General features: G+C 33.3%; 2 protein-coding genes across 3 annotated transcripts in view; both read left to right on the forward strand.

Moving 5' to 3' along the window:
* Positions 1-8,492, forward strand: part of LOC123668289 — a 51,154-nt gene extending 42,662 nt beyond the window's left edge. For both annotated transcript variants that reach the window (XM_045602054.1, XM_045602053.1), the window contains exon 3: positions 8,281-8,492. In XM_045602054.1, the coding sequence (XP_045458010.1) occupies positions 8,281-8,462 (182 nt within the window). In that variant the 3' untranslated portion in view covers positions 8,463-8,492. The remainder of the gene's footprint in view (positions 1-8,280) is intronic.
* A 964-nt stretch (positions 8,493-9,456) lies between these two features.
* On the forward strand, positions 9,457-13,794 carry LOC123668288. Its single transcript, XM_045602052.1, has 4 exons — positions 9,457-9,508; positions 10,066-10,201; positions 12,274-12,461; positions 13,483-13,794. Exons 2-4 carry the CDS (start codon positions 10,093-10,095, stop codon positions 13,768-13,770), a joined length of 585 nt encoding a protein of 194 aa, XP_045458008.1. The 5' UTR covers positions 9,457-9,508; positions 10,066-10,092; the 3' UTR covers positions 13,771-13,794.
* Positions 13,795-14,339: the final 545 nt, after the last annotated feature.

Consider the following 14,339-nt stretch of genomic DNA (forward strand, 5'->3'; position numbering starts at 1 on the left):
AACTTCGGCTAAAACAAAGTTTTCCAATATTGAATCAATAACAAAACTGTATTGTTTACAAATAATGTTAACCTTGGAATTAAATAAAAGTTTGAGTCAGCGTCTGCGCCTGTTAAGGATTCTATTCATATGATTAAAAATAGCAATATCAATCGATTTTTACCTATAAAACAGGCAATAAGTTGCTTACCTTCGAAACAGACGACTGTGTGTGTTAATAAATTATAGTTTTAAAAAACTAAAAAACCACGCTTTTATAGCTAATCGAACTAAAAAGTAGAAAATAATTTTTAATTACAAAGAGTTTATATTACAGTAGTAGAAGATCGAACAATCAATCATAATTAATTACTTCAAAATAAAATTTAAGTTATTAAGATAATAATTCAATTCAGAGTAAAAACCGTGGGGTGCATTTTACTATATTTTCATAATTTTTTACTATGTTTTTATAACTCTCTGCACATAGATAGTTGCAAGTAGAATAATTGTTATATTTAATATATCAAGCACCCCACGCCGTGATTTTTTTTTTTATGTCACTAGGTCGGCAAACAAGCGTACGGCTCACCTGATGGTAAGCGATTGCCGTAGCTTATAGACGCCTGCAACACCAGAAGCATCGCAAGCGCGTTGCCGACCCAATCCCCAATCCTCCCCAGGAGCTCTGGTCACCTTACTCACCAACGGGAACACAATACTGCTTGATAGCAGAATTATTTAGCTGTGATCTTCTGTAAGGTCGAGGTACTACCCCAGTCGGGCTGCTCCATATTTTGAGCAGGAAATTCCTGCTGTGCCCTACCTCAGTTAAACATGATGTACGTGATAGAAAAAAGTAGGTATTTTTTGACTTATATCTAACTAGCGATCCGCCCCGGTTCGCAGGGGTGCAATGCTGATACTAAATATAAAATATAAAATAAATATTTGTAAATTAAGCGAAAAAAAAAATGTGTTTACGACATCATATTAGAAACCTCTAAAACTCTCAGTGTTCCTCGACTATATTATGCATGTATTATACATGTAAACTATCCTCTGGAATCACTTTACTTACAAAAGAAAACTGCATCAAAATCCGTTGCGTAGTTTTAAAGATCTAAGCATACATACAGTGAGAAACGACTTTGTTATTAACCGACTTCAAAAAAAAGAGGAGGTTACTCAATTCGACCGTATATATATTTTTTTTATGTATGTTCGGGGATAACTTCGTCGTTTATGAAGCAATTTTGATAATTCTTTTTTCGTTGGAAAGGAAATATAAGTGTAGTACCATGGTAAGGAAACCAGGATCTGATGATGGGATCCCAGAGAAATCGAGGGAAACTCTCGAAAATCCGCATAAGTTTTTACTGGGTGTACCGATTTTAATGATTTTCAATTTAATCGATATCCGATGTTTATCATGTGGTCACATTTAAATTTCATCGAGATCTGATTACAACTTTTGGAGTAATCTTTGATAATGCGTAGTTACTTGACTATTTTTTCGTCTACTTACGTTGTATTACTTGTCGATATAATTGAAGTCGGTTTTTCTTCGTTTGCCTGCAAACACAATTATATACTATGTAATGATAATGCATATTTAATTGATTACTTATTTTTTCGATCACCTTCGCTGTATTACTTGTGGATATAAATTCAAATCTGTTTTATTTTTAATTTGCGAGCGAACACAATTATCTTCAAAGTACTTGTCAGATTAAATTTTAATACACGTCATGTCAGGTGATGCGACACTCTTAGCGTGAATAGCAGCATTATTTGGCGATAGGCCAAGGATATCTCCGATTTTGTCTGTCTTATTATTGAACATGGAATTATATCAGAAGTGGCATCAGTTTTGGAAAAAAATATTAGAATTATTTTGTACAAGGATTTTTTTGCAAGTAAGTAATTAATAATTGTGTTTGCTCGCAAACTAAGAAAACACCACTCTCACAGAAGAAACTTTTGCACTATTTTAACACTATTGGAAGCCATTAATCCAAATAAGGGAATTGTTATCGTTCTGCTCATCAGTCGTAGCAAAATATTTCATAGCTTAGATCGATCGGAGCGACAGCTTATTTCAGTGATCAGAAAAATGCCTATTATAATAACTTTCACCTGTTCAATTTCCATTTATAACTATTTCTGTTTATTCATTTGTTTTTTTTTTTTTCAAACACCAAACTCAGTATTTTCATCCCAATGAGGTCATGTAGCGTTTGTTTATTTATTTATTAGGTTTTATTATTAATCTTAATATCCAGTGTTTCTTGTCTAGTTGTCTAGATTCTGCTGAAAAAAAATGAGATGGTAGCTTCACATTGATTATAATATTAAAAACTAATATTTATTTATTTATCAACCAATGTTTGTTTACATCAGTAAATACAAGAAATATAAATAATACACATAACTTAATCTAGGTGTAACAAACAGTCACAGGCGGATACATCATGCTCCATATGGAGTAAATAAAGCTTGTAAGTGCGAGTTGAAGCAAAATAAACGAAATAATTGTGTTTGCTTGCAAAAGAAAAATACCGACTTCACTTACATGGACTATTAATAACATACGTAGATGAAACAATAGTCAAGTAAATATGCGTTATCAAAGATTATTAAAATTGTTATCAGATCTCGATCTGACTTGAATGGGACCACATGACAAGCACCACCTTTCGATTAAAAATCATCAAATCGGTCCACCCAGTAAAAAGTTCTGAGGTATACATTAAAAAATACTGTCAAATTGAGAACCTCCTTCTTTTTCTGAAGTTAGTTAAAAGGATAAGATATCAAGAAGATTAGTACGTTTTTATGTTGATTGGAGTTTGGCATTTAACAGAAATTGAATCTTGTTGGTTGAGATGAATTAATGTCAAATAGATCACCGTATTCATTAGCCAACTTGCAAAGTCTAAAAAATAGAGGAATTGATCCAAAAAATCTTATATATAAAATTCTCGTGTCACAATGTTAGTTACCATACTCCTTCGAAACGGCTCAACAGATTATTATGAAATTTCGTTTGCATATCGGGTAGGTCTGAGAATTAGCCAACATCTATTTTTCATACCCCTAAGTTATAAGGGTTAAGGGTTAATAAGATATAATTATGGCAAAACAACGTTTGTGAGGTCAGCTAGTATAATTATAAAATTACAATGAAGTAAAATGGCGATTCCGAAGTGCTTTTGAAGCCTCGTTATATAAAAAATTTATTGGTTTTGACTATCAATAATTATCGATTCGTTATTTATACCGTTTCTAATTATATTATTCATATTTTCACCTTGCGATTAATTCGATATAATTAATTTAATATTTTCACCTTGTTGATGTCACTTCGACCTCGCTGATGTTCCATGATCAAATTTATTTATAAAGATTATAAATAATTCTGTTTGTTATCAAACAAATAAAAATCGACTCTAATTTATTATTGATAAGTTATAAAATGAGAACATCACCAGCGTTGGTCGTAGAAGAAAATTAGTTAATTAAGTATTTACTAGCTGTACCCATGCGAATAATTCGCACTAAATAAGTATAATAATTAACATTTTACAGAATTACAAAAAAGTATTTATATACGTGAGTTGATTTGAAATTGAACAAAAACTTTACCGACCGTTAATCGTGTTGACGTTGTTTCAAAATTAAAGCCGTCAAATGGTAGCATTGTTGTATTGTTTCCAATTAATATCTTTATATATGATTTCAATAATTAATTAATTAACAAAAACAAAAGCAATAATACATTTTCTAGTTGTTGATGCCGGTAGAGCAATCATCTATAAAATGATATATAATTTATGTGGAGTAATTGTGAGGTTTTTTCTAAAAAGGGAGACAAACATCTTAACCTTAGCATATTAATATATACAATGGATTATTATGGATAACTCACAAAATGCTCGTCATATCTCGATCACATTGAAACGAGACAAAACCTCAAGCACAAGCTTTCGTATAATAAAAGGATCATCAAAATCGATAAGCCCAGTAAAAATTTATGAGTTAAGACACACTAAAATAATACAGTCGAATACTTTCTCCCTTTTTTGAAGTCACTAAAACTTTGCTATGGCAATTGAAAAACATTACCGCATATTACATGCCTTGCTCCAATATGGAGCAGCCCGACTGGGGTAGTACCTCGACCTTACAGAAGACCACAGCTAAATAATACTGCTTTCAAGAACTGTTGTGTTCCTGTAAGTAAGGTAAATAGCTCCTTGATAAGGTTGGAGGTGAGGTCGGCAACACGCATGCGAAGATTCTGGTGTTGCAGGCGTAGGCTACAGTAACCACTAACCTAACTGTATGCTTATTTGTAAAAGAAATAACATGTCATAAAGAAATTAGAACTATTAAACGAAGAATATTAATACTAAACATGTGTTTGTTTGTTTATATATATTTTGTAGTTGTCTGCTTAATACGTTGTTTTGCCATAACACAAAATTTCAAATATTTTTCTCAATTTGATCGCAGCACCAACTGTCGGGACAAACTGAAATTAAAATCGAAAAATATTTAATATTTGATGCTGCGATGGTAGCGCGGTCTACCGGATCCAATGTAAGACATTCCAAAATTAACAACTACTTATAAATGAAAAATTAGTTAAATAAACATTTTCCAGTGGACCAAATTGTGAATCTAAACCATCCTCGAATCCCCTTGAATTCACACAAAAAATTTCATCAAAATCCGTCCGAGTTCAATGACATGAATGACACGCACACAAGAAATATATATATAAAGATATATACACTATCGTTTGTCCCTACAGTAGGCAACTTATTGTATGTGTTATAGACATTCCTAGAGAAGAAAGTAGGGATACTGCTAACTGCGCCAACTGTTCAGTCAATTGAAACAAGTCATTCTTTGAATACAAGAAATAAAATTGTATATTTGTTCATGTTATTAATATTTTTTTTAAATTACAACTAGGTCGGCAAACAAGCGTACGGCGCACCTGATGGTAAGCGATTACCGTAGTTTATAGACGTCTGCAACACCAGAAGTATTGCAAGCGCGTTGCCGACCTTACCAGCCGACCGACCATTTCCCCCCGGGAGCTCAATTTATTAGAAATGAATTACTATTTTGTTAAATTCCGCCCAAATAAAAAATGTTGTATGGCTAAAAATGTTGTTAAGCCCTAAATTCGACAAGGGCTTAATCGATTCTAACCGATTTTTTTTTCTAAATTTTCTAACACTTTATTAAAGGTTCTTACGTAATTGAAAATCAAGAAATTTTTCCAGATAATTGTCAGGAAAATGTAATGATTATTTAAACATTACGCGTTTGACAGTTCACAAGATGGGACAAAGTATGTGCGGTCAGATGGTAACAAAAGAAAAATCGTTGTTAAAAGTTACATCAATCAAAGGAAACCAAAATAAAAATAGCTTATTGTATAAAATTCCCTGGAAGTAATCGCTATAAGCGATAAGGCCGTCTTTGCATATCTTTTTTTTTGTTTTGTATCTAATGTTTTTAAATTGTATCTTTTTTTTGTGCGCGATAAAGTTTTAATAAATAAAATGAAATAAACTTACGAAAATAGGCTTTAAAACCAATTTTGCATCATCAGAAAGTGCAGCTACCACCGGTTCAGAACGTAAATTCTAGAAAAGAATCGGCAAGAAATTCCTTAGTCATTCTATAGAAATAATTCTTTTAAAAGTATGCAATTATCATCATACAAACAAAAGAGTAATCATCTAACAGTAAATCCACGTGCAAAGCTGCGCAAGCGCCGTCTGAACCGGATCGAACCGGTTTTAAAATAGAATAATATCTGCTTGGAACGGAGTCAAAGATATAAAAATATGCGATTTATATACAAACGTACTTCACTACATATATATGTGTGTTACGATTGTTTGTTATTTTTGTAATAGACTAGCTGTGGCCTGGGGTTTTATAAGTTATTAATATGAGAAGAAAAAGTCTAAAATATTATATAGCCTGCCCCGGGAAATGAAATTTCTGACACAAAAAGATTTTTTTTTAATACAAACCAGTTGTTCCTGAGATATGAGCATTCATACAAACAAACTTGTCATCTTTATAATGTTAGTATAGATTAGCGAAGCTCGATTTTGCTCGCATGGTATCAATATTTATGATTAGGATGTCCCTAATTGTGCCTTTTTTTTGTCTATCAATAAATAAATGTATTATAGAGGACATGTGAAACTAAATTTAGGTATAATTTAGAACTTCGTCTAAAAATCGCAATGATGATGATGATGTGATGTTGATGATGGTGGTGATTGTCCATAAAGATTAATTCAATTAAACAAATGACCTCCTATTAGAATTTACTGCTGTGCTTGGGGTTCTAAACCACACAGCGACAAAGCCCAGATCCATTCCGTATTTAAATTAAAATTGTTACCGTTGTCGATAATAGAACTTTCTGTTTTTTGTTTGTTTGTATGTTTAAACACGCTAATCTCAGGAACTAGTAGTGCGATTTGAAAAAAAAATTTCACTGTTAGATAGATAGCCCATGTATCGAGAAAGACTATAGGCTATATATCATAACGCTATGACCAAAAGGAGCGGAGCACCAATGAAGAATGTTTCAAAATCGGGGTCTTTTTTCCACGTGGACGTGTCGCGAGAGGAAGCTAGTAAATAAATAAAATCCTCACACTTAATGGCCCCCAGTAAGATTTACTCGTACGTCGGGGATCCGGAAACGCATATAACAGACACGAACGACACCAGAAACAAGAGTAAACAATGTGTCTGCGTGTCCAGTCCAACCACAATATATATATTATATTATTATAACAAATAGGTACCTAATATAATTACTAGTATGTTTCGATTTATATAATAAACTGATAGATAATAAATAACAAAATCCGGCTTAAACTGGATTGTACCAGTTATAATATAATATGTCGTAGAAATTAAAATTAACAATAAAAATTAACGTTTATGCATGTTTTTCTCGACTTAATTGCTTGTGTTAATTTATTGTGCATTGTTTATTGAATTAGCTAGAATCGAACGTTCAATGTTTTGAGGAAAATATACGATAAACTTAATCCATGTATTTTAAGTAGCAGTAGACTTATATAACATATATCTTACAGGCGTAATATCCCACTGCTGGACATAGGTCTCTTTCCCCATGTAGGAGAAGGATCAGAGCTTAATCCACCATGCTGCTCTAATGCGGGTTGTACGATATATTTCCCTACTATGAGTAACGATCGCTATCAGGTTTACATGACAACAACCGAGACCAACGGCTTAACGTGCTCTCCCAGGCGCTGTGGGGAAACCCATAAGGACTGCATAAACACCCAGACACGGCAACATGGCCAATACAAATGTTTGTCATGCGCGGGGATTGAACCCTTAACCGCCAGCGCAACAGTCACATACGACCGCTGCTATGACCATTGCGCCAACGCCTCTTCATAAAATATACATCCTACCAATATTATTTACTTCAATAGCGTAATATGATAAACATACGGTTTATATAATACATAATACCGTGACTAAACGTTTCTGATTTGTGTTATATTCAACTGACGTCACAGCTATTAACCCGTACCAAGTAATTATCATTAAGATTTCAAAGCATTTTACAAAACATGACCTAGAATTATTAATATAAATAAATCCGGTCCGGTCTCACTGTTATCATAAATGCGATATTTCATTGGGAGGGAGGGTATTTACTACTCTTTCACGGAAAAACTGCTAATCTGATAACAGATGGGCGATTTATATCGATGTTTACACTGGATCGGAAGTAGCGTGAGTGAATCCGGCAACCAAAACATCACAATTGTTTTATTTATTAATTGTCAATTTACTACGTGACTCAATTACTAGCCGACTACAAAGGAGACAGTTATCATTGTTTCCTACTCCTTGTGTACATTTTATGCGATATTGTGTCAAAAAATCTAAGTTTTGTAATAATTAATTGTAATATTGACGTGACAACGTCTAATAAATCGATGAACGCCGGCTGCATGCACGAAAAAGGATGACTCATTGTCCCGCTACGCTCATTGTACGCTTGCGCCGCATCTATCTCTCTTCCACTCGACTGGCCTGTGCGTCCGAGGAGATGTTTTGTTATGATGTCGTCACGTTAAACTATCGTCCGTAAACCAACTTTACAGACAACAATTTTTACTGATTAGATTTAGAGCACGTTCGTATGTAAAACCGAAAAAATTATTAGCGGTTTTTACTTAAATCAATATACTTTTCCTTTAACAGCTAGTAAACAAGAAAACATAGCGCTGAAATTGAAAAACGGATCGGTACCGGAATCGAAGCGGCTGCCCCTCGTTAAATCCGCGCCACATCTTAACAATAACCGGGTTGAGGAATCGCCGAGCGCGGAAACAAAGCTAGATGGCGTCGAGATTCAAAGTGCTGGGAAGAACATTCAAAGGTAACAAAATATATTTCAATAAGTAAATAAACGTCTCACAACACAGGAACACAACACAAAAGCATAAACGCCCAGATCGCTATAGACATCTGTATGAAAAATTAAAATGTTCGCCATTTTGTACCCGCGACTGCAAGCGCAACAGCTAGTGGTGTAAGTCATCAATTTTTTATGCTCCTAGAAAAGCCTACTGGTTAAAAATGATATAATGCTTTACAACGGCCCGTGATAGGTTGTTAGATCCTGTGACTTTATCCCGAATAATTGTGTTAGCAGGCAAACGAAAAAAAACCGAATTCAAATACATCGACAAGTAATACAACGTAGGTAGACGAAAAAATTGTTAAGTAAATACGCGTTATCAAAGATTACTCCAAAAATTGTAATCAGATCTCGATGAAATTTAAATGTGCCCACATCTAAACATCGGCTTTCGATTAAATTAAAAATCACCAAAATCGGTACACCCAGTAAAAAGTTATTCGGATTTTCACGGGTTTCCCTCAATTTCTCTGTGATCCCATCATCAGATCCTGGTTTCCTTATCATGGTACTACACTTAGGATATATTCTTTCCAAAAAAAAAAGAATTATCGAAATCGGTTCGTAAACGACGAAGTTATCCCCGAACATAAAATATATATGTATACGGTCAAATTGGGGTAACCTCTTCCTTTTTTGAAGTCGGTTAGAAAACACAACTAAAAGTAAATAAATATAATGTAAGGTCCTAGTTACAGCTGTGAGACCATTATAGGCTTTTAAATAATAGCAAATTGGCTTACGTTGACTAAAATGAACAATAAGTCTGGAAGAGAACACAGAATTAGCAAGTTGAAGTGGCAGTGGGCTGGTCACCTGTGTAGCAAGGCCGATGGCTACTTAAGCAGACGCGTCCTGGAGTGGAGACCGCGTTTTGGCAAACGCAGTGTGGGACGCCCTCCAGCCCGCTGTAATATGTATTTGTTATATTTTGTTTGATATGTAAATAATGTTTTTTCTCATTACAGCAATAGGGAAAATGAGTCCTCACCAAAATACCCAACCAAGGTAATTTATTTTTGTGTGTACTTCTTATAATCGATCGCGACAAAGTAATAACCCGACGTTACTAGGAGCTCTGGGCTACATTACTCACCACTCGCCTGGTCACTGCTGGGCATGGGCCTCTTACCCCGTGTAGATGAAGAATCAGAGCTTGATCCACCATGCTGCTCCAATGCGGGTTGGCGGATATGTTCCCTACTATGAGTAACGATCGCTATCAGGTGTACATGATAACAACCGGGAGCGACGATGATACCACGGGGACACAACACTGCAGAGAGCTGAAAGCAGTATTATTTATTTTTGATCTTCTGTAAGGTACAGGTACGAGGTACTTCCCCAGTCGATCTGCTACAGATTTTAATCAAGTACTTAGATAAGATCCAAGTTTCTAGCTAAAAATGCTATTGTATGATGAGTTCATGTTTCATCGTTCAGTTCACACATGAGATCGCGCCATTTTTGGCGCGATCTTGTGGAGGCCTATGTCCAGCAGTGGACTGCAATAGGCTGGAATGATGATGATGATGATGATGATGAAAGCTATTGTATTCATTCAGATTGCCAGAGCGGGGCATTACTTGAAGATGACCTTCTTACTGGCCGGGTGGCTATTCTTTACGCTGGTATTCTTAATGTACAACGAGAAGGAGGTAATCGTCAGATATTCCACAGTCAACCCCGGGGAAGTTAAAAGTAAGTTAAATTATAGATATAACATTATAATTAACTAGGTGACCTGGTGAACCTTGTTGCACTTACATATACTTTTTTGTGAGAAGACTTTCTGAACGCACCTATAAATATTTGACAACCAATTCACCATTTTTTATTTCTAAAAAGACAAAACACATCAATATTTCACAGCTAGGAATATTTTGTTTTGGAAAATTAAAATTTCGTGTTTAGTATTTTCTCTTTCTTATTATTTATGTTTTACACCATTTAAACTTTTCCTGAACTTTCACAAATATTTCAAGATTAAAATTTGCCAAATCGGTCCGGCCATTCTCGCGTTTCAGCGAGACATACGAACGGGAATTTATTTATATACATATAGTTGACCCAGGAAACGTTGTTTTGCCATATATATTATGAAAATTTAGGGTTGTATGTATTTTTTGATGCTAAATCATAATAAAATAAAAATAAAATAAATTATCAGAATATATTTTAAAAAAATTTAGGGGACCCTTGACATTTAGGGGGATGAATAATAGATGTTGTTCGATTCTCAGACCTACCCGATATGCACACAAAATTTCATGAGAATTGGTCAAGCCGTTTCGGAGGAGTTTAACTACAAACACCGCGACACGAGAATTTTATATATTAGATATATTTATTCTAATTTGCCTCTTTTGCACATGTTTCTTTAACATAGATCGTAAAATGATTGATGGTCGAAATTGGCCTTCATACTATGTTACCTCCTTGTTGCTCTATGTGTATTACATTTGTTTCTAAAAAACATATTGTCCCGTACACTGTCCCAACAAAAATGATTTGTATTAAAATAAAATTCGAGTGAAAATTGATCACATTGAATGTATTAATTTTGTCCAATCATTACATAGTATATAACAAAGTCGCTTCCCGCTGTCTGTATGCTTAGATCTTTAAAACTACGCAACGGATTTTGATGCAGTTATCTTTAGTAAATAGAGTGATTTCAGTCATTGAGGTTTGTATGTATAATATAGGTGAGGAACACTGATAGTTTTTATAACCGTGCGAAGCCGAGGCGGGTCGCTAGTTTACAATAAAACACATTGTATCCGAATCAATTGTAGTTAGACTTAAACTCGCATTCAGCCTGTAACATCTCACTGCTGGATATAGGAGAAGGGTTTATCTATAATTAATAAATTAAAACTAATATAATTTAAAAAATTGTTAATGAAAAAAAATAAATATAATTTTAATATGTAAAATAACGATTAAAATTTGCTTTTTAAGCTTACTAGAATAAAGTAATTTTGATTTTGGATTTGTCTATATATTAATACGTGAAGCAAAAACTTTGTACCCCTTTTTACGAAAATTGCGCGGACGGAGGAGTATGAAATTTCGCACATTTATAGTTTATGTAGAGAAGGAGTGCAGAATGCTAATATTTTTTTTTAAATTATGCATAAAAATATATTAAATTAATTAAAAAAACATTACACACTACCATGTATTTAACACACACACACACGCACAATTGTTTATTATTATAGAAGTATAGTCTCTGACAACAGAACCTTAATAATCTTCAAACTTATAATTTAAACTAATTATGGTCGAATTTTGACCACTGGGCGAGTAAATTTGTAAACACATAATTAAACGAGTCGTGTATATATATAACACACGTAAATGTAATGTAATGTATGTAGGTTGTATTTGATAGGTCAACGACCGAAGACCGGGTAATACCTATGACAAGTCTAGCGGCGAATGTCTAAGCTTTGCTAGGTTTCATTTAACTTGTGTTTACTTGAAGTGATTATTGATTTAGCTAGAAACTACTCGTGTTACAGATACGAAAGTAACTTTCTTTTAAGCAATTATTTTGTTCTTTTAAAAGAGTTCATAAGTTTTTTTTTTTTCTGTGGAAATATCGTTATTTTTTTTTTGTAGTTTTTTTATAACAAACCTTTCTGGACAATTTGGTTCTGTCGTTCGAGAGTGATATGCGTAAATACATTTGCTGTATTCATTTTTATGTTTATAAATAAAATACAACTAGTCTTTTTCAAGTTATAATTCTTTACTTGTTCTAGATTACATGCTAAACGTGTCAGACAGTCAACTGTCAGTACTAGTAAGGTTGTCAGGACCGTTTCTGACAGAACAGGCGCAGAACAAAATGAACTTAACAGATTTAGAAGATTACAAGAAGATGGTAGTTTGGCTCGAAAGGGTGACACATGTGGGAAGTGTCATGCAAGAGCCTAATACGACTGAAGAGGTAATTCTTAGAAACTGTATAATTCAGGAAGAACATATCGTAAAACGTGATGTATTATGGCCTAAAACATTTCGTATAAATAAAGACGTATATATTATTCGTATTTTAAGAGACAAAAAATTTCGAAAGTTCAAGAATAGTTTTAAGTTAATTTATGAAAGTAATTTAGGAAATTTTGACTAGCTCGTTGTCGCAGTTTGTAGTGGCCCCGTTTTATGCTCCGCGGGTTGCGGGTTCGATTCCCGCCTGAGTCTGGATGTAATATTTGTATTTATATTTTTATATATGTATGTAATATTTATATGTATACTTATAAAAAAAGTATCTAGCTATATCAGCCGCCTGTTACCTATAACACAAGCATTAACTTGCTTACCATAGGAATAGACGACCGTGTGTGTTAATATTACAGAAATTCTCAAAAAAGTATAATTTATATTAAAATATTAAATTAATAAAGTTCATATAAATAAATATTATGTAATTGGTTATGCAGTCAAGATCACAACCAAATAATATTAATCAGAAAAAGTAGAGGCATATAAAGATTTAATAATGTTAGATTATTAATTAGAAAATTAGATTGAAAACATAGTTATTTTACATATTTCTCTCAATTTATTTTATTTTATATATCAAAAAACAAATGAAAGATGAAAGATGGATCGAATGACAAACTGAATTTGAATGAATTGAAAGACTTTTACTATGGTGAAAAAAGAAGAAAAAAGTCCTGTAAAATGATTTATTGTACTTTGGTCTTAAATGTGGCAGAAATAAAAGACTCTTTAACAGGAGGGTCTCAATTGGATTGTATTTTTTATGTCTACTATAACTTTAAACTACGGGGTACTAATTTTGATGATTGTTTTTTTTTATATTTGAAAGCTAGTAAGTACTTGGTAGGTGGCTTGTACTTTTAAGTTGTCCCTAATATTTAGAGCTACTTGCCAGCGTAATTTGAATTCAGTTTTTTTTATATCAAACATTATCATTTATTGTATTTTTTTACTTATTTTAGATTTCAAAACCCTGGACAATAATCTTACAAGACAACGATTTAGACTTTAGAGAGGGTGAACCGAGGTCGGCCATTTTGAGCCTTAAATTGAACTCGACCAATCACAGCGCGTATGTTTTACGTTTGCGTACAACAGCCAATCAGAGCACGCCGTTCACTTTGAACTACAAGATAAATCCGCTAGATGACAGCACTGGTGTCATATACGCTTGCATCCTGCTTTTTGGGTTGTACGTGATTATTATATTTGAGGTAATATGTTTTAAAACTAAAGTTCATAAAAGATGATGACTTTTTCATACACAAGAAGTATATTGCTTTTTTTAATCATTCTTGGAATTATTATTATTGATGCTACGAGATAGATATATCTTTTGGTATGTTACAGCATTACAGCCTTCTAAAATAAATAGGCCACTCTTTGCATTTCCCCTATAAATGCATATTTTAAGGATAATTTGAGAAATTTACGAACGAACATTAAATATATCTGGTATCAATTAAGTCCAGAAAATAGTTTTATAATATATAGCCAAAATACAGACAGCTAGGTTCCAGATAAGACAAAAATGAAAAAAATAAAGTGTGTGTGTGTGTACAATTCACACACGGCAGAAGTGAAACTTCTAAAGAATAGCCTATGCGAGACATTCTCTCCTATACATTTATGCGTTTGTTTTTCGTGACGAATTTTCGTTTCACAGAGTTAAAAATCACAAAAAACTTACAAATACAAATTACAATCGAAAAATCAAATATATTGATGTTATGATGTGTGTAAGCTATAAATTATCTTTCAACAAAATCTGAAATATCTTGATGTATTTTGATCAGCCACAGTTTTAGATTTAAACAAA

Source organism: Melitaea cinxia, chromosome 30 (genome assembly GCF_905220565.1).
Source record: "Melitaea cinxia chromosome 30, ilMelCinx1.1, whole genome shotgun sequence".
Taxonomy (NCBI): Eukaryota; Metazoa; Arthropoda; class Insecta; order Lepidoptera; family Nymphalidae; genus Melitaea; species Melitaea cinxia.